Raw genomic sequence first — 20,360 nt, forward strand, 5'->3', positions numbered from 1 at the left:
GATATGCGTTTTTGACGTTGAACTGCTCGTATGCTAGTAGCATTTACCCTCGTGTTCCGGCGGTTTCACAGTGTCTCGGGATTGTGTTAAGAATGTGGTAAGTATGTGTGCCGTGAAGCGACGGCTTAGCAACAGACCGCCGACGAACAAAGCAATATCCTTGTAACGCTTTAAAGAAGAAACGTGTGTCCGCGACAAATAGAATTTACTTTCTATCGAAGTCGATTTTCTATCTTGTCGCGTAAAATTTTTAAACAAAATTTTCAATTATCGTGCCTCCGATCCGTCGACGAGGATCGAAACTAATTTCGATAAGTTTGCTCGTGTCCTATAAAAACTTGTGAAACATCGTGAATAGGAAAAAATGGTTCGAACAAATGTTATTCAGTTTGATGAGAACTATAATAATTCCATATTTTTTAAACCTTTTGGGGCTTTTTCCTCTGAACTGTTGCTTTGCCAAAAATATGTTAGTTACTAGAAAATTGATTTCTCTGGAACATTTAATTAATTTAAAAAAAATGAATATTTCTCTGTTTTATTCTGAGAAAACTCGTGACGCTTTATTCGATGGACTCTGTATGTTTGCAGTGGTGTAGCTATAATAATTGGTATAAGTAGAAGTCTTGCACAAGTACCAAAGAGTAATTTTTATTTAACGTTAGCTACCTAAGAGACACACACGTAGTATTTGTAGCGTAGATCTATGATAAACGATTGAAAAAGTATTTGCAAATAAAAGCGATTATCAAATAACCGAGTTTCTGTTTCTTGATATCGAACCCATCTGCGAATAATTCGCATTTTTTTCTAAAAATGTCCCACAATCCCTTTTATACGTTCCAATTGCGCATAATTCGCGATTACCATCGTTGCAAATCATTTTTCATTCGGTTCACGAAGTCACAAGTTGATTCGTTTTGCAATTCTCATGCTTTACACACCCATATTTTTTCAAACGAAATTCTTCGGAAAAATTTGAAGCAAAAGAATTGATCGTTTTGGAGGCTTACAGTGGTATAATTAATTATATCTTCGAAAGTGTCGAGTGTCTCATGTTTCATACATATCATTAGGCATCCAATTACATTTCTACTTGTACCCCAAGATTTGTATGTGTTTCCTTGTTGTAGTAATGAAACCCAATTTACAAATCCACCTAATCTTGTCTCGATCAAATTATCAGGTCAATCAGGTACAAAATTTCTATACAAAATTTTTTCTTACAACGCATATTTTGGAAGTTACTGAGCTGCCCAAGTCACTTGGAACACCCTGTATAGTAATGAAATTTTGAACGAGTCACATTGGCTCGATTCGTAAATTCGTAAAATCGTTTGAAGATAGATACGAGACAAATAAAAAAAAAAAGTGTACGAGCTGGACTCGACATAGGATCGATCCGGTCGGAATGAAAATACTATGTCGAATCCATCTTGGGCGTATGGCACCGCGAGAGGGGGGTCAATTGGCCCGGGAGGACGTGTCGTCGGAGATAATTGCAAGAAATTTATGGAACACCGGTTGCTCCGGGTCTTTAATGCAAAATTCCCTGTACCGATGGCAGGGTGAGTCAGCTTGTTACAAGGGCCAGGACCAATCACAGGAGCGACGTTCCTGTCGGAGATGAGGTGCGACTGTTGCTATACGGTGGTACAGGTGGGTGGTGGCAGGGCCGGCGCGGAACGGGGTGCTCCGGGACCTCTAGACTAGATCGATAATGCATCTCTTGGCGGGCGTAGTTCCTCTTAGTCAGCGGTGATCGCTCCTGCGGCCAGATGTCCTGATCGTTTCCTCCTGGAACTCGTGAGTACCGGCGCTTTCCGACCAGAAACCGGAACCGTTGTTCCGCTACAGAAACAAGTTTCGGTGTCTCCTCTCCCCTGCTTTTGCTTGCTTGGCCCCCATTTTTTTATTTTCTCTCCCTACACCTGCGGTGGGTTTTTTTCGTTCCTTTTACCCGGCGAATACGATTCGAAAACAGGTTTTCGAGTTCCTATTTTCGGAGACTCCCTTGCTCCCTGACAAATTTCCCCCCGTCCACGAAATTTAACGCACCTGCGATGCACTTTCGTTCGTTTTTCCGTTTCGAGCTTTCCACCATCTTATCGTTCTTGCTAATATAGCCGTTGCAAAGTGTTTTTCGTTAGGCTTCTTAAGCTCTGATCGTTACCGTTGCAAAATGATAAAGGTTTCTAACGAATGCGAGCAGCCATTTCGACGTTCCAGGTATACTACTCGATAGTGTTCGGTGTTGAGTTCTGTGATGATTCGTTTCTTTTTTCCAACGGTCAAACTTTGTTTCGATAAGCAGACGTTTGTGTTAAAAAATATATTTCTGTGCCATTTATCGAGTCTACTGAAATACGATCGTACTCTGACTTACGTTTGTTCCATCAGATTTGTGTTTCATTTTATATAATTATAAATGTACTCTAAACTTTACTTCCCTGGTTGAATTTACTAAAGAATGGAGAACCCATCTTAATCTTATACAATGATAATACATATACGCATATATATTTGGTAAAACGTTATAATAAAAAATGTTGACGGTGTGAAATGCGTCTATTTCAAACGAAAGGCAACGGGCAGAAAAACTCATTTATGTTCGAACTGTTCCAGTAAAATGCATTGAAAAAGTTTGAACATATTTCTTAGCATTACGTGACTTCCAAAGTATTGTATTTTGGGGACTGACGTAACGTTTAACACGTTCCCTGCTATTACCACGTTCTATGGGATATTGAAGATAATCGGTTGCATTATTTATTATATTTGAAAGCGTATACACTATACCGAATAGGATTGCTATACAAATTGTATGTCGTGGTCTATGGTGAACGGTTTATGAACCGAATGGTGGTGAACGTGTTAAACGCGTAGGAAACGATAGTGAAATTTAATATTGTATTTTAAAACGTTATCCTTGGTGCAAGGTGATGTAACCTAGTGCCAGTGAATCTTATCGTTCAAGGAGCTTATGGATGTCATGCTTCTTGCATCTCCTCCTCAACTGGAGGATCCCCCTCCTTCTCAACAGAGAAGTCCTTACGCAGCTAATGGGGTGTGTGTGGCTGCGCGGCGCAGATGCGCAGAACGACCGTGTCGACGACCGCGTGATAGAAGCAAATGTGTCTAACCTAGACACGACCGACCGGGTACTAGCAGACCATTATGAATCGCTATGAAATAAGAACGGCGCGCTGTTAATAGCAACCGTGATATTTACAGTTTAAAAATAGATTCCGATCGACTCGAGGAACTGAGCCGCGATTCATTAAATATGTACAATGACGAGGTTTCGAGGACAAAGTTTTCTGGCGTTAAAGGATATGATCGAATAAGGGGGTCAAAAGTGGCCCCAAACCAAACTTATCGAGAGAAAACACTTTCTGCTAATTTTCAACCCAAAATCTTGACGGTGGAGGTAGCAAGTAAGGGGGTGATAAAGAAAATCATGTTAAATGAAAAAATGTGAAAAAATTCCAGAGCATGTGTCCCAATGTCTGAAATGTCTCTGAATTTTTGTACATTTTTACATTCGATAGGATAAAAAAAACTGCATAGAAACATGATTTTCTTTATCACCCCTTTATTTAGTACCCCCACCGTCAAGATTTCAGGTTAAAAATTAGCACAAAGTGTTTTCATACTGTCGATTTGGTTTAGGGGCACTTTTTTAACCCCTTTATTCGCCTGTACTCTTTGTCTGTTGCGCGGCGGCGACATAGCGATGCGGGCGAGCGCGCATCTAAGGCGGCGCAGGCACACGCCCATTCGAGCGCCTCGGCTGCGCGAAAACTCGAAACAATGCCAAGAAGGGGAAGCCCGAAGCGTGCCATTTCCCCCCGAGAAGGCAAGATAAATTAGTGGCGGGTGTACATCATCTACAAGGTTGGGAAGATGTATTTATTACACTAAGAATTTCGTAACGATATTAACGCATTCGGTACCAGCGTTTTAGTGGAACATTCCCTTGCCCAGACACTCTCGAGGGTCTCTTTCGGTGTCAGGGCCTTTTGAATCAATGTTGAATGGCACAAAATCCTTTGTCTTATTTTTTCTAATCTACACAAATTGAAATATTCACGTAGCAATATATAATAAATAAATAGTACTTTTCCAGAAAATGATAATTTAAATAAAATTATTTCAAATAAGGTGGATAGACCAAGTAACAAATAAAATACAAATTTTGATTCAATCATTTGAACAATATTTTATTTCGATAGTGTCCATATCCCTGTTTCATTGCAAACCTTCCAAAAAATCAATGAAGAATTTGCTTCGAAAAATGTATGGCGCAAATTCCTACGTCCAAACTCCTTGTTTGTTTTACAATTTTTTAGTCTGTGAGAATGGTGAAAAAAAAGTTTATACGCGTTTTTCTTCAAACTATATTGTTTTAATTTATTAATTCCGTATGCTTGTAATTGTAGTTTATACTAAATTATACATTTGCTTCAATTTTTTTGTAATTTACAAAAATGTTAAAAAATTAATTAACTGAATTTACTTTATTTTCAGGAATTTGTCAATGTGTTGGAAGAACAAAGTGTTGTCATTTTTTTAATTATTCACTCTTCTTTCGTTTCAAAAATATCGATCAATACGTATGAGAAAAAACCTAAAAATATTATTTTTTAACAATTTATGTTGAATTTCATTGGCACAACGATACGAATACACATGCTAATTAAAATGTATTTTTTACATAGATGTACAATGAATGTTTCTTTTTTTAAATTTTATTTTATTTGGCTATCTTGGTATAGAATGAATCGATTCTAAATTTTCTTTTGTTAATTCTTTGCAGAACCTCTTCAGCATGCACTGATCTCTGAAGCGGATAATGTAGCGGACAGCGAGGATTCGGAAGACGAGTGGAACTACTATCGTGTCGATCCAAACAAGGAAAAAGACTCCACCGCTCCTGTCGACAAACCGCAAGACGCGAGAAACGAAGAAAAAACCGAAAGTCCCGAACTTTCCGTCGAAGACAACGAGTTGAAAATCCAGTCAGAGGACATTGGGGAGGGTATTAAATGCGAAAGTCCGAAAAAAGAACCGTCTGAGCTTTTTAACATAGAGGTATGTTCTTTCCATAACTAAAATTTATTTAATCGAAAAGTTTAAGAGCTTCATTCATCAAAGTCTCATCGAGTCCTCAGACCAGAAAGCAAAGTACGAGTAAAATAACGTAAATGGCGTAAATTGACGCTAACATGGAGTCGTGTAAATATTAAGATTCATCTGTTGATTCAAATTTACTGTACAAGACGAAACCTATTTGCCCACAGATTAGCGCAGAGAGCAGAACGGTAGAAGAACACCAAGAAACGGATCCTTTCGCCGAAGAGCAAGAAGAACAATCGAAAGACATGGATTTTCAATTAAACCCGGATGCGGCCGAGTTCGTTCCAGTTTCGCCTCAATTCGTGGGACCGAGACTGACCATCGCCGACGACTTTCCTATTTCCGGTTCTCCATTGAAACAAGTATCTCAAATGGATGACATACAAGTGCCCAGCCAGAGCGAATTCGACAAGGAGATCTGTCAGCGACCGAGAGAGGTCGAAAACGAAGAGAAGGGTTATCAAAACGGCGTGAACGCGCAGTCGATCGACGACGCGGACTACATGGCCGATCGATCGAAAGCTCCCGGTTTCTGCATGAACCTGGACGACTCCGAGATCTCGTCGATGAAGGCGGAATTCGGCGACGAGTCGTCGACCAGCTTCTTGACGAGCACCACCGACCTGCACAGGACCGGCATGTCCACGGTGGACGAGTCGTTCTCGAGTTCCGAACGCGACTACGACATCTCGAAAGACCCTATGGCCATGTCGTTCACGCCTAGCGATTTCGAGGCGGCGTTCGACAAGGACGTCGACTTGAACGCCGTGCACAATATCAGCAATATCGACTTGGAGGACAAGCACTGCATCATCGAGGAGGAAGTACCCGCTGCCCAATCGCCGGAACTACACCCCGAGCTGACGAACCTGGCTTCTCCGGAAGCTGAACAGCCAACGCACACGCCTGCCTTCCCCGGGGAGCCCGCCGAGCTCGTGAACCTGTCCTCGCAGCAAGAGGACAGTGAATCCACTTTCATCGAGCACCCTGTTGCAGCGGACGAATCGAAAACCACCGTCGACCTTTTGAACCTGCAGTCGGAGTCTTCACAGATGGAGCAACAGGACGCGGCGAGATCCGACCATTCTCCGCTGACGGAGAATTATTCCGCAGAGTTCGAGTCGGAGAAGGAGGCAGTCTCCGTCTCCGTGGACAACGAGCAACTTCTGTCGCCTTCCAGCGCCGAGATCGACGAAACGAAACCCATGGACGAAACCAGCGAGGACGTCGTTCTCTCGGCAACCTATTCGCAGAAGGAGCCATGCGCCAAGGAGGCGGACACGCCTTCGTCGATATCACCGGTTCCGGACGCGTTGGAAACCGACTTTGTAACCTCGACGGAGAACGCGAACATCTCCTCCTCCGCTCTGTGCGTCGACGCTCCGGAATTCACGCCTGGGCATCACAATTTCCCCGCGTACTCCACGGAAACCGATGAAGTTTGTCAATCGTCCGCTCTTATAGATACTAGCGACGTTTGTAAACTACCTTCCACGGAGACGAACGACGTTTGCGAATCACCTCTCTTAGAAACGCGCGACACTTGTCAAGCCACTCTTATAGAAATTGACCAAGTTTGCAGATCCCCTACCGTAGAAAATATCGACGTTTGTCAGTCTCCTCCCGTAGAATCGAACGACATTTGCAAATCCCCTGCCATGGAAACGCACGATATTTGTCAATCTCCTTCCGTAGAAATGAACGATGTTTGTCAACCACCTTCCGTAGAAACGAGCAACGTTTCCCACCTCTCTCTCATAGAAACCAGCGACATTTGCGAATCGTCGACTCTTGTAGAAACTAGTAGCGTTTACCAATCCTCTTTCATAGAGACCAGCAACGTTTATCAATCATCTCTTGTAGAAACGAACGACGTTTGTCCATCGCCCACGAAAACGGACGATGTTTGCGAGTCGCGTCCCGCGGAGGCTGAAGATACTTGCAAGCTCGTTCCACAAAATTTGGACTCGTGTACACAGCCTGCTGAAGAGAAACCTGTCGAACAGGCGCAGGACAACTTGCTGGACCTCGTCGAGGAGCAAGAAGTATGCGTGACGAAGGAGATCGCGATCGAACCAACTCCGCCTCCTTCGCCACAGAATTCGGAAGAGAAGGTCGCGCAAAACGTCGACGATATGATCTGTTCCATCAAGTCCGCCCTCGAGGAGAAAACCGACGCTGTCGTGGAGTCGAAGAACGAGGCACCGATAGAGACGAACACCTTCGAGATCGCGACGCAAGCGGTGGAGGAGCCAGCGAAGGAAGCTGTTCCGAACCTGTTGCTGGAATCCGCGCAGGAGTCGACGGACTCGGAATGCCCGTTGCCACCGAAACCGGAAGACACTCTGTTCAGCACCGAGCCAAAGTTACGAGAAGAAGTTCCACAGAAAGAGACAACATCGACCGTCACCGAAGACCCGGAGAAACCGTTGGAGTCTGTGGAATGTAAAATGGAGGAATGTAAAATGCAGGACGAGAAGAAAGCGGAGGAAGTTCTTGTGGAGGTGAAAGAACCCGAAATAGAAAAGGCTGTGGACGTTGCAGAGAACAAAATGGCGGAAGCGGCAGCAGCAACGGCGGTTGCTGCAGCCGTGGCCGTCACGGGTGCGGTTATAATTCAGAACAAAACGAAAACCACCGCCGCCAAGTCTGCGAAACCGACGAAAACCACGGCGACAAAGACCGGTCAGAAATCAACGCCGACGTCTCCCTCGAAAACTGTGTCTTCCACGACGAGAACGCTCGTCGCAGCGGCGAAGAAGCCAACGACGACCGCCACGGCTCGCCCGAAGGACCTCGATGCTCCGAAGAAGACTACTGTCTCCAGCACAGCGTCCAGCAAAGCGCCAAGTTCAAAGCCGTCCCCGAAGACGACCAGCAGCGCGACTTCCGTGACGAAAACCGCGACCAGAACGAGCGGCGGTCTCGCCGCGAAAACAAAACCAGCCGTGGTCGCCGCGAAGACGACCGTCGGCGAGAAGAAACCCACGGCAAACGGGGACGTGAAAGCTCTGGTCAAGTCGACCGTCGCGGCCAAACCGCCCGCCAGCAAGCCACCGCCGATAACCAAGACTTCCACAGCGCCGAAAACTTCGACCATGCGAACAGTGACCGGGACGACGACGACGACGAAAGCAAGACCGGCGACAGCCGCTGTGGCGGCCAGCAAACCAGCCGCGACCACGAGAACCGCTTCCAGCGTGACCTCGACGACCACCTCGCCCAGCACGAGGCCCAAGACGGCTCCGGTTGCCGGAAACGCGATGAAACCCCGCACGTTGACCGCAGCGAAGTCCCCGATCATCGACAAACAGGTGAAGGAAACGGCCAACAAACAAATCTCCATGGGACGGTCCAGAACCGTCGCGAAGACGAGTCGTGCTTCCGCTCCAGCCGCCACCACCACGGCGAAACGCGTGTCCTCGACGACGAAAACCGCGCCGACGATGCCCTCGCCCATCAAGAAGGCCACCGCGACGAAGATCACCGGCAGAGCCTCGTCGATCGCCGGGAAAACGACCACCGAGAAGGAGAAGGTACTGCAGAACGGCGTGTCGGAGAAGGTGGAGATAAACGCGATCATCGACGACGTGCCGAAGAAGGACCTCTCACCGGTGGTCACACCGAACGATAATCAGCTGATCATGAGCTCCGATTGAATCCGCGGCGAGACACGAGCGCCGCGTTCGACCATTACTTTTCTAATATCGTCGATCGTAAAAGGATAAATCCTTGGTCGTCGAACGAATCTGGCTGGTCGGCCAAAGTAGTTCATTAGAGAATATATAACGAATATAATATTTTAGCGGACGATCCGGATACGTTCGACGCGTCGAGAGTTCTTCGTTAATCGGAAGGAGTTTTTACTAATAACTAGCGTAAAGTATAAAAGATAATATATTAATGTGTATATGTACCGATGAAATAACGAGTCCGTTTATCTATACTGGCAAAAGAGAGAAAGAGTGACTGATAGATAGTGAGAAAGAGAGAGAGAGAGAGAGAGAGAGAGAGTGAGTTGAGCATACGTTTAAAAAAAAAATAACAAAAAAAAAAAATACATGCTATATCGCTTCAGAACTGCTTCGGTCGTACTGGTAAAACCAGGTGTCTCGCTAGGAAGTGGAGGGGGGGTTAATGATGAGGAGGAGACGGGTGATTTTGCTAAAAGGAGATATCGGTTGAATTTGTAAATAAATCGTACGCGTTTCAAACTGGTCTCTGAGATTACCAGAAAAATGTCCACTTGGTGCTGTAACTGGCCTGCAAAAGAAGAAACGAGAAACACATATAGGGCCCCAATGGAGTCGCGCCGAGAGATGAAATTCGAGAACCGGAGGAAACGTTACGCGTCCCGCTTGACCGCACGATGCGGTTTCTTAACATATTCTTAACGTAAAACACGAAGCTGGACGATCTTTTTATACTTTTTAATTTTATATGTGCATTATACTTGATTAATGATTAATTGTCGTACTTTTTATGGAGAACTTATCATCTACACATACAGACACGCGCATAAAACACACATTCGTCCACATACACAAACACACACGTACATTTATACGTACACCACGCACACGCGAACGACACAGGTACCATATATTTATTTTGTTTTGTTTGTTCCTATTCTGAAGTTGAGTATACTGCGAGAGAATATTATACGCTCGTCATCCATTAATACCATTCTTTATGTATTCTCTATTCATTTTTATGTACAGCACTTTTATGAGTTAATGTGATACATATTATTAAATAAATTCGAACAAATACGAAACGAAAGAACAATTTGTATGTATACGCGAGAGCATCGTCGGTTCGGAAACCATATATGATGGAAAAGTATAATGTAAGATGAGAAACGAGAATCGTTCTTACCATCGAAGGTTTGATGAAAGAAAAGAAAAAGGGGAAAAAAATGAATTATATCGTAAAAGAAATTGTTTTCCAGTTTTAAACATATGACTGATTATATACTACAAGTATTCGATCCCTTATTGCCACGAAACGATACGAATAAAGAAGTAAAGAACGTTTTAAACAATTTACAATAGAAACCAATGAGTATTTAAATATCAATGAATGTTGATGCGTTAATTTCAGGTTTTGACTCCCCGTGTTCTGTTTCTTTATACATAGAAGCTTGTGAAACTTTTATTTTTCATTATGTCTTTTAAAATATCCTGGTTATCTGTACGTTTTTTAAAAATTTAATCAAAAACTAGTATGAACAATGATGTATTTAATAATCGTAGAGAAGGAAAAAAATGTAGGCGGTATGAAAACTTTAATTCCCTAAAATTTTTTTAAATTGTATTAAATTTTTAAACAAGGAAATTAAAGTATTTTTGTTTTTGCTCTTTTTCTGTCGCATTGATAGATCGAAAGGATCTAGTAGAGCAAAAAAGATTCACTCTTCATTTATCATTAAAAAAAAACACTAAAACCAATATTAAAAAAAAATTCCTTAGAATTTTATAGTTGGAAATATTCTACTAATGCTTCCGGAGGGTGCCTTTTAAAAGCATTGTTTACAAATGCCATAACGAGTATTTATTTATTAACGCCACTATTTATTATAATATTAATTATCACGCATAGCCACTAACATAAAAAGCACTTACTGCCACATATCATGTAACTAAATAACCCGCATAGGTATTAGAAAAATGAACAGAAATTTTCAGTGACTAGAAAATTGAAATTTTATAAAAATGACTAGGAACGTATCACAGAAATTATAACTTCTGTATTATTTATTTATCATCTTTTGTTCGAATGAAATTAATGACATTTAAAGCAGGAATTTATAAATTTCTCAAATTTGCATAGAATTTTGTCCTAAAGACCGAAATATATTTAAATTTTATTCTGCTTTTCTGAAAATTCGACGAGAATGGAGGTAGATGGTGAAAAAAAATGGAGATAAAGTTGTAAAAAGCTTTTATTTTTTGTTAATGTAAAAGAGTGACGTTATTCGTTTATCTAAATATTCGTGTAATTTAGAGCCTCTTGTATGTACGTGTTGCCTTAATGTCGGTCCTGCTCTCAGAGAGGTGCTGAAAATTAAATAATTAATCACCAGAAAAACAGTATCCAAACCGTCAGATAGCAATTTACAAGAATTATGAACAATTTAAAAAATTTAATTCAATTCTCGTTCAGTAAAAAATTGAATTTTTTAACATAGAAAGGTGAACCGAGTTGCAATCGAGACATTTAATTTAATTTACATTCTTTTACGATTTTAACGATTCCAATTCAACCATAATTTTCCAAAAATCAAAAACACGTTTCGAAATTTTACTTACAACTTTCATGGTTGTCTCCGTGAACTCGTAGACGCGAGTTAACTTGATGGAGTCGCGCACCGTCGTCTCTATTTTCAATTTATCACCTTCCTTGGTCGCTATGCTCTGCAAACGACCAAAAAACAAATTTTATTTTACAAAATCCTCCATTTTGTTCAAAGAGGCTCGTTGGTCAGAAAAAAATCCATTATTTGAATATTAGTAATTTGGAATTTCAATTTCAACATTTTTAGGGATTCCCCTTTCGAACTTCCCTAGATCTGCATAATAAACAATTTATTCCGTTTAGAAATAATATTTTCACGTTCTAAAATTTTTTGCAAACCAATCGATACTGTCATTAAAATTACATATTCGTGTACCCTGATAATTTAGTACTTTTTGCGAATCTGATATCGTCCAAAAACGAATCGTTGTCTGTTATCGTTTCGAAATCAAAGTTCAGAGTCTTATCGGTATCTCCATTATCAGTATTAACGTGGAGCAACATTCGATAGCGTTAAACATCGTCTGAATTATAATATACTGCAAGCGGAATGATGTCAATTACCGGCTCGAGTTACCATAGCAGCCAATTGCCCTCAGAGTTCGATGTCCGAAGCGTAAACGAAGGTAGAGTCTTTAGGAGCATATTAATCGCTCGATATTAATATTCTGTTGCAGTCATGTTCCTACAAACTATGCAATTACGCGTAAAAACCCCGTGAAATCGTAAAACAAATGAAATTCGTAATTAGGGAACCTTTTTCTTAATGTAAATGTGAAATATTTGAATATATAGGGTACTCGGCCACCTCTGGGAGATTCTAGAGACCAAAACAAGACGAAAATCAAAAATACCAATTTGTTGATGGAGGCTTCGTTAAAAAGTTATTAACGTTTAAAGTTCCACACCTTCTCGAATTTTTTTCTAGAAACTGGGTAGGATTTCGGGGGTAGGTCTATTCACCAAAAATTATTGCAATTGACCCCCGCGACTGAAAATAATTTTTTCAGAACGATTGTGAAATTTTTTTTTTCGCCCAAAAATTTAGGCTACTCGAATTTTTTTCTCAAAAGTGGGTAGGAATTCGGGGGTATGTGTATTCATTAAAAATTATTGTAACTGACCCCTGTAACTAAATATAATTTTTTTAGTATGATTTGAAATCTTTTAATTTCGTCTAAAAATTTCACACCTCGAATTTTTTTCTCGAAAGCGGGTAGGATTTCGGGGATATGTGTATTCGCCAAAAATGATTGTAATCGAGCCCCGTAGCCAAAAATAATTTTTTCACAATGATTTGAAATTTTTATTTGTATCTGATATTTAATTTGACGAAGTGAAGCGAGTTCGTCATTTTGATATGAACCGAGAACTCGATATCCCTGTTACAAATGTATTAATGCAACAATGCAAGATTAAAATGTTTTATATTTTATTTCCTTCGTAATGGATTTTGCGTTCACATTTTTGTCAAATTTTTCTCGTTAAAATAGGACCAAACAGGATGTACAAACACAAACGTTAAATACAAATGGTCGTAATTACCTGAAAATAAAAAAGTTAATTTTCCATCGCGTTAGGCATCGATACACCGGAACATTTAAACTTCTTCGAATATTCGCGGGCTTTCGATTCCTTTTTCGCTTACTACCCCTCCTCAGTGTGGATGGCAGAGATTAAGCTCTCGAGTTTCGTGTACAAAAAAAAAAGAAAATAATACTGTATCGTGAATGGTTGGACTAACCGGGAACGTGCGATCGAAGGACGGCAGTTTCTCCTCGTACGTTTCGTTGAGCTTGTAGGTGGTCGAGGCGGACTTTCCGTCGGAAGTGATGACAACGGTCCACTCGTCGCCGTTCTGCGAAATCTCGATGATCGGTTTCGAGGACATCAAGTGGGCGGCGTACTCCTTTTGCCCCAACGCGTTTACGAACGCGTCGAAGTTCTCGTTTGAGACGTACTCGTACTTGCCGACGATCTGCATCATTATCGAGCGGTTTGCGTTGACTGTTCGGGTATTGCACACGAAAATGATTCCGGGACGCGTTGCACACAGGCTGTTGCTAGCAGCGAGATGCCGGCACTCGGCGGTAACCGATCCTTTTATAAGATCACTGGCAGGGTACTTGTCTCCGCGGGGCATGAGTGAGTGCACACACACCCACACCGGACAATCTACGATCGACCGGGACAAAGTGTCGAACGGATTATCGGTTAACCGTCCGGGCCCGGCAAACAGACGGCGACGTCACATTTCACCGACACTTTTCATGCTCGTTCCTCCCGGACAGAAACGGTACAGTATCATTGTCCAACAAATTAAAATCATTTTTTATGCGTTAGGTTATCCACTAGCTATTTTCTAGTAGAATTTACCCTTTCCCAGTCGCGGGGATCCGGAAGCAGTATCAATCCGCCCCTAGTTTTCGAGATACATTCTTTCTAGACGAAAATGAGGTTAGGTTAACTAAGAGCGTGCTATTCTCTTTAGACGAAAATCAAGTTAGGTTAACTAAGAGCTTGAAAGCCATACGTGCTACAGATTGAACAAAAATCAACACTCGGATCCCAAGTAAAGCTCAATCGACACCGTGAAGGTAAATTAAGATCGTACGATCGAAATAACGATCGGGGTTTCATTCACGATGATGGGAAATCGCATTTATCGTGTCGCGACTGCGATTTCACGGAGTTCGTCGGTCCACTAATTCGACTAACTACTTTAACTGGACAATTAACGTTGTGTATTAGCAAATTGGTCCAACGAGTTGTGATTGACGGGCAAAGAGTCCGCGGATAGAATCTAAAAATGAAAAGGATAAGGGAAGAGAAATTGTCGTAGGTACTGTGTTTTTTATTCGATTCGATCCCGAAACGTGTACTTCCTTTGTGTCGATCGGCGATGTGTATTTTATTGTTCAGACCCGCTCGTTCCCTATCATATCTGCTGTCTGTGATTTTAATAAAACGAAGAGGGTCGACGTGTGTTGGTACGTATATGAATTCAAGTCGGCGCACGCACTTAATCGTCAAATGTAATCTCCGTTACCGAGACACGTTCGACGTGCTCGAGTTATTTATTGGTTTACTCGGGCAAATGTAGCGATTTAAAAATTTGTATGATCTTCTTTCGAACTTACATTTTCCTAGACTTTGCTTAATTTTCCCCGCGTGGTGTATACAGGGTCTTTGGTCACCCCTGGGAAGAATTTTAATGGGAGATTCTAGAGGCCAAAATAAGACGAAAATCATTTCAAGTTCCGCTCGTACTGAATTTTTTTCTCGAAAGTTAGTAGGATTTCTGGGGTAGGTCTATTCACCAAAAATGCTTGTAATTGACCCCGGTAACTAAATATAATTTTTTTAGTATGATTTGAAACTTTTTAATTTCGTCTCAAAATTTAACGCTTTCTCGAATTTTTTTCTAGAAACTGGGTAGGATTTCGGGGGTAGGTCTATTCACCAAAAATGCTTGTAATTAACCTCTCTAACTAAATATAATTTTTTTAGTATGATTTGAAATTTTTTAATTTCGTCTCAAAATTTCAGTACGTACTCGAATTTTTTTCTCGAAAATGAGTAGGATTTCGGGGGTAGGTCTATTCACCAAAAATGCTTGTAATTGACCCCTGTAACTAAATATAATTTTTTTAGTATGATTTGAAATTTTTTAATTTCGTCTCGAAATTTCAGTACATACTCGAATTTTTTTCTCGAAACTGAGTAGGATTTCGGGGGTATGCGTATTCACCAAAAATGATTGTAATCGAGCTTAGCGACCAAAAATAATTTTTTCAGAATGATTTGACATTTTTTTAAATTTTCCCGTTTTAGATAAGAAAGATAATGCGCCGTATAACAAAATTCACCGAGATGAACCGATAGAGTTGCGATTAAAGTGATTACGAATAGCATAATATCGGTGTTTTTTATATTCTGAAAACGTAACGCGGAAAGATTACAACGGTGGGCTTGGTCGATAAGAAATTAATTATAAAGTCGAAATTTATAGGATTAATTTCTACGATAATTTCACGCGCAATAAAAATAACAATTGTGATATTTTATTTGCTCGAAAAGTTAATTTTTTATTTACTCATTTTTTAAATATTTCATAATACAGCTCAAATTCTAATTTTTATTAGGCGGGTAACGGATGAATGGTTGTTTTTATTTTATAGTTTATCAAACGATCAAATTCTCGAATATAGACGATATATAAAATTTTAAGCTTGAACAAAATTTTAAATCTGCAGTATTCTTATGGCAGAACCATAGTCATAAAAATTCCCACGTATGGTCCATGTTAGATTCGATTTCATAGAATTAATTTCGACAACTGAGAATTGTTTCGTATGAATGTGATGGGGGAAAAATAGTGTCTGAAAATGAACGGACTCCTCTAAAACGAAGTTTGACCAAATTCTGTCCGCCATTGAACGGTACAGTTTGGTTCTTCTGGAGGGATGATTGGCACTCGAGACTCAGGGCTCGGGTTTTCTGAGACACAAGTACGGCCTTGAATTGACAGCTAATTGCCAGTGATGACCATACATCAAAGACCTAGACGATCGGAGGTCACGTGATCTTCCGTTTCATATGGGATGAATGAGCTTATTCCCATTAGGAACACGCTCGTCGACGCGTATACATATGCGCGGTCACGTAGTACCTTTCGCAGTGCTTGACGATCAATTGGAGTTGTTGGAAGTGCTTTCTTCTATTCGTCGGTGCAAATCACCCGATCGATTATCAACCGCATCCTGAAGCAGCGTTACCAGACGGTAGACCGCTACCCAGAGGAAACTGCCCCTCCATTTACGCGCACTAAATTCGGCTAACTTCGGATAACTTCGGGAATTCGAGGAAGAAGACGTGAGCCTTATCTTCTCGCTCTCGAAACAGCTGAAATCGAATTTGCGTCAACCGGCGTACGATTTTTATTTTCCGATCTATGCATATCTATTACATTATAAACGAAATAAAGGTTGTTTTTAAATATATTATAATAAGGAAATTTTAGAGGTTGTAAAACCTAATTATCGTGTAACTGCATGTAATTTTAACATGGCTGACCTCACGTTCTTATTTGTAGGCAACATTTCCCCCAGGCATCAACTTAAAATTTTGAAACCTCTTTTTTTCATACAAATCACAATAAACATTTAGAAACATAACCAATTTTTATATTTATGCAAATTTCGTAGTATATTTCAATCTTGTGTAATTATAAAAATATATTACAGCCCATAAGAATTGTGAACAAAAATTCTGTTGTCGGCATGAATTGTCTCTTCTATTAATTTCTGGATGGAAAATTTTTCCGGATAGAAAAATTTCAATTATAATTTAAAGATAAATTATTACACTGATTGGACATATATCGGTATACCGCGAAAGTGAAAAGACGAAGCAAAACGACACTGTAAGACAATAATAACAGCTTTATTTTGCACTGATTTGCAAACGGTCGAAATCACTTTGGTATTTCACGGACTATTCCATTCTCTTCTAACTGAATACGATATACCGAGGACACACGGTACATTTTTTTCACGATAAACAATAATCGGAATCGTATTGGAAATATTACAAGCATAATAAAAAAAAAAAAGTGAATGTTCGATCGAAAATACCCCGAATTTATTTTTTGGACGCGTAATTTTTTATATCGTTCTTGTGGTGTAACATTAGGTCACAAAATAAGACATCGTGTGCCATTCTAAAGACGGCACGATTCTCCATGAACACTCTAATCCCAAGCTTCCCTTAAAATTAGTAAACGTGCGCCGGTAGCGTATTCAAAATACTCGGAGCCGGACAACTCGCGAAAGAAAAGGTGGATGACATGTGTATACAAACATTTGTGCCAATTGCCAACGAAATATTATATATTATCTAATAATAATTCACAAATGAACACATAAAATGGCAACGAAAATTGCGATTGCACGAATTCTCACCTTTTCTATACATTGAACCCTCGTTCTTAGTTTAAGCGGGTATTCCAGTCTAAAATCTTACGTGTACCAACCAGTTCGGAAATACCCTCCATGCGTGAAATGCCAATACAAAGTACCATTCTTCCGCAAAAAGAAGCCACAGACGTGTTTGCATCCCCACTCCTGTTGCAGTCCGCTGACAGCCAATCAGCGGATCGCAGCAAGAGTGGGGTGTAAATACGCTGTGCTTTCTTCTCGCGGAAGCACGATAGTTTACGGTTTTCTTTTAAAGAATAACAAAAGGCTAAAAATTGCAGATCCAGACCGGAATACTCCCTCCTCGTACACGAACATACGCGGATATGTCTATTTAATTAAATTAATAATAAATAGCTTTCGATAAGGTGTGACGACGTAGCTTAATAAACGAAAATGTTGTTCCTATGTACACGATCGATGCGGACATCTCTTCACGCGCTAAATTCACCTAAGCTGATTAGAACATTATTATTCTTAAGTACAAGGCATTCCTGTGCAGAACATTTCACCATCTATAGTTTGCAGAGGCAAAATAGTAACGGAATAAATGCCCCAATAGCTACAAAAACTGGTAACATTACTGAGGAATCGTCGATGGAATATGGATCCGGGGTTCTGGGTCCGCTCGTATGCCGACTACGAACTGTGGATTCCTCTTCGTCTTCCTGTATATTCTGATACTCCTCCGGTTCCTGAGGAATAGGACCTAACTGCGGTATATCTGAAAATTATTTAAATCGATTACAAAATTTTAATCATTGCCGAAATTATAACGAAGACTTGTAAAGAATAAAAAAAACTAATGTACACTACCTTTCATATTTCCTCTCACAACAGCAATAGCATTTATCTTCGGATTATCTCTATAACCCTGAAATCGAATAATCAAAGTTAATAAAAGTTATCAAACGTTGGTCCGGCGCGTTAAATCCGAGTAACAAAAATGATTATAGTACTTTTATAAATTCAACTCGGATTTTTCCAGTCAAGATATCGGACTCCTCGTCATTGTATATTAATTTCCCTGCTTGGACTTTAAATGGAATATATTCATCGTGCGCTATACCACGGCCAACTCTTTCAAAGATATCTAAGTCAGTAACAACGGTATGGTCTCCATTTAATACCACATCAAACACCTGGAAAAAGATTTTTTTAACTATAGTCCATTTTTTAGCAGATAAGCACCGTTTCTATAATATAAAGCATATAGTTTTCATAGCGTATGTAAAACATGGTGAACTGTTACCTTCATATTGGGAGAATTAAAATAAACTTCGCAGAACTTTAATATCATAACATAATCTCCATCTTCGCTGATAGGAATATCATACCCAAAAGTACTATGGTGGTAACGCTCTGTTTGGTACAATATTTGATCGATGGCGTTTACTCGTCCAATAATTAACTGTTTGCCATAATCGGACGCAGTCCCGACTTTGGTCAGTAACGGGTCTTTGGTATAACGAATTCCATAACTGTCAGTGTGCGCCTCTCCGCCAGCGTTTATCGCGTAAATCACTTCCAGGCTCTGAAAGCTTCGTACGCAGAGAGCAAGCAATAACGTTGATATCGTCAACAAATATATTCCCCATCTCGTGGTCATTTTCTTCTTATTATATAATAAAGCTAAGTTGAACTTTGTCGAATCGGCAGTGCAATCATAACTTTCCGCTTCTGTAGTGATTCTGACCGGCAAGTGAGGTTACGATTAAAATAAACATTTAAAGCTAGCGATACGTTGACGTCGCGTGCGAAGAAATCCACATGTCATCCGATCAAATTTAATTCTTTGCCGATGGAATAAAATCAAGATATCTCGTTGGTCGTTTCGTCAACAAGTATCATCACTCTCGGGCACACAAATTACGCGCTTTTATCATACGTGACAGTAGCCACGTTAGGATTACGTGGTCAGTAAACGTGTCAGGTTAGGTGGTCAGCGAGCATATGAAACTGCTTTTAGTGCAAGTACACAATGATGTACACATTGTATGTAATCTGATTAGCTTCGAAGATCCTTCTTTAAAATTCCGATTCCCTATAGTTTTCAATTTTTAAAAAGTAGGTCATTTTAATCTGGCACAAGCTATTATTTTTTAACGCTCGTCATTTTTTAAATCTGTATTTTTTAATTTTTACATTGTCGTCGATTGCGTCGAACGATCATTATTTATTAGTACAAAGTATCGATTATATTAATTCGGGGGAAAAAGGTTTTATTTTATAGTTTCTTTGTATATTTCTGGGGAAAAAATACGTTTACTTCTGTCAAAAAGTAGTAGTAGTTTTTGGCGAAAGAAATATACCTAGTCATGAAAACTTAAATAGCCGAAGATAATAGTTGGCTGTCAATGGTTCTGGAGCGAATCAGGATTAAAGGTACGTTTTCACGTGGCAGTAAATGACAGTAATTTGCAAGTCGAAGTAATTAACGCGACTTTTTTAAATTTTCTTAGCTTCGTTAAAAAGTTATTAACGTTTAAATTTCCGCCTGTAGATAGGCAACCAGCGTACAGCTGCGTCTGAGCGATAGTGGTTCTCACTCAGCATGAGAAACTCTACTTAATGCGCGCGCAGCTGTTCGCAGATTGCCGTCCAACAGGCGTAACTTTAAACGTTAATAACTTTTTAACGAAGCCTCGATCAACAAATTGGTATTCTTAATCTTCGTCTTATTTTGCCAGGCAAATGTGAGCCTTTCTCTCTCGACTCCCACGAGGCGATCCGAAATTACTTCGGGCAGCTTCGGAGAATCGAGAAAGAGGGCATGCGTCAGTTTGCCTTTGTCGGCTTTCCGAACTCCACGAGCTCACGTACGCGTATCTGGCATGTGTGCGTGTGCACCCGGCGGTGCTTTTCTGGCATCTCTGATACGGCCTGAATTTTACGTGATTTTGTATCGAAAGTTGTAACATCGATGCAGACCAGGTTACAATAATT

At 40.5% G+C, this 20,360-nt stretch overlaps 3 protein-coding genes across 6 annotated transcripts in view; 1 reads left to right on the forward strand and 2 right to left on the reverse strand.

The window, feature by feature from the left end:
- The window catches only part of LOC122396232 (mucin-5AC-like), a 74,883-nt gene extending 65,473 nt beyond the window's left edge, over window positions 1-9,410 (forward strand). For all 4 annotated transcript variants that reach the window (XM_043394439.1, XM_043394441.1, XM_043394440.1 and 1 more), the window contains 2 exons: window positions 4,820-5,094; window positions 5,304-9,410. In XM_043394439.1, the coding sequence (XP_043250374.1) occupies window positions 4,820-5,094; window positions 5,304-8,798 (3,770 nt within the window). In that variant the 3' untranslated portion in view covers window positions 8,799-9,410. The remainder of the gene's footprint in view (window positions 1-4,819; window positions 5,095-5,303) is intronic.
- A 156-nt stretch (window positions 9,411-9,566) lies between these two features.
- On the reverse strand, window positions 9,567-13,676 carry LOC122396234 (fatty acid-binding protein 1, liver-like). Its single transcript, XM_043394445.1, has 3 exons — window positions 13,181-13,676; window positions 11,451-11,555; window positions 9,567-11,198 (listed from the first exon to the last, which is right to left on the reverse strand). The coding sequence occupies exons 1-3, from the start codon at window positions 13,577-13,579 to the stop codon at window positions 11,142-11,144; spliced, it is 561 nt and encodes a 186-aa protein (XP_043250380.1). The 5' UTR covers window positions 13,580-13,676; the 3' UTR covers window positions 9,567-11,141.
- A 3,011-nt stretch (window positions 13,677-16,687) lies between these two features.
- Window positions 16,688-19,383, reverse strand: LOC122396155 (malectin-A). Its single transcript, XM_043394312.1, has 4 exons — window positions 18,667-19,383; window positions 18,374-18,556; window positions 18,231-18,288; window positions 16,688-18,138 (listed from the first exon to the last, which is right to left on the reverse strand). The coding sequence occupies exons 1-4, from the start codon at window positions 19,021-19,023 to the stop codon at window positions 17,930-17,932; spliced, it is 807 nt and encodes a 268-aa protein (XP_043250247.1). The 5' UTR covers window positions 19,024-19,383; the 3' UTR covers window positions 16,688-17,929.
- Window positions 19,384-20,360: the final 977 nt, after the last annotated feature.

Source organism: Colletes gigas, unplaced genomic scaffold (genome assembly GCF_013123115.1).
Source record: "Colletes gigas isolate AHSC1104 unplaced genomic scaffold, ASM1312311v1 Colletes_gigas_Sc00007, whole genome shotgun sequence".
Taxonomy (NCBI): Eukaryota; Metazoa; Arthropoda; class Insecta; order Hymenoptera; family Colletidae; genus Colletes; species Colletes gigas.

Coding starts and splice junctions, on each gene's coding strand:
- LOC122396155 (XM_043394312.1), bottom strand. CDS start 19,023: ATGACCACGAGATGGGGAATATATTTGTTGACGATATCAACGTTATTG. Junction 18,557..18,666: donor TTAATTCTCCCAATATGAAG/GTAACAGTTCAC, acceptor ATCTTTTTCCAG/GTGTTTGATGTGGTATTAAA. Junction 18,139..18,230: donor TGTGAGAGGAAATATGAAAG/GTAGTGTACATT, acceptor AATAATTTTCAG/ATATACCGCAGTTAGGTCCT.
- LOC122396234 (XM_043394445.1), bottom strand. CDS start 13,579: ATGCCCCGCGGAGACAAGTACCCTGCCAGTGATCTTATAAAAGGATCG. Junction 11,556..13,180: donor CCTTCGATCGCACGTTCCCG/GTTAGTCCAACC, acceptor GGTCGTTTGCAG/AGCATAGCGACCAAGGAAGG. Junction 11,199..11,450: donor CGGAGACAACCATGAAAGTT/GTAAGTAAAATT, acceptor TTTAATTTTCAG/CACCTCTCTGAGAGCAGGAC.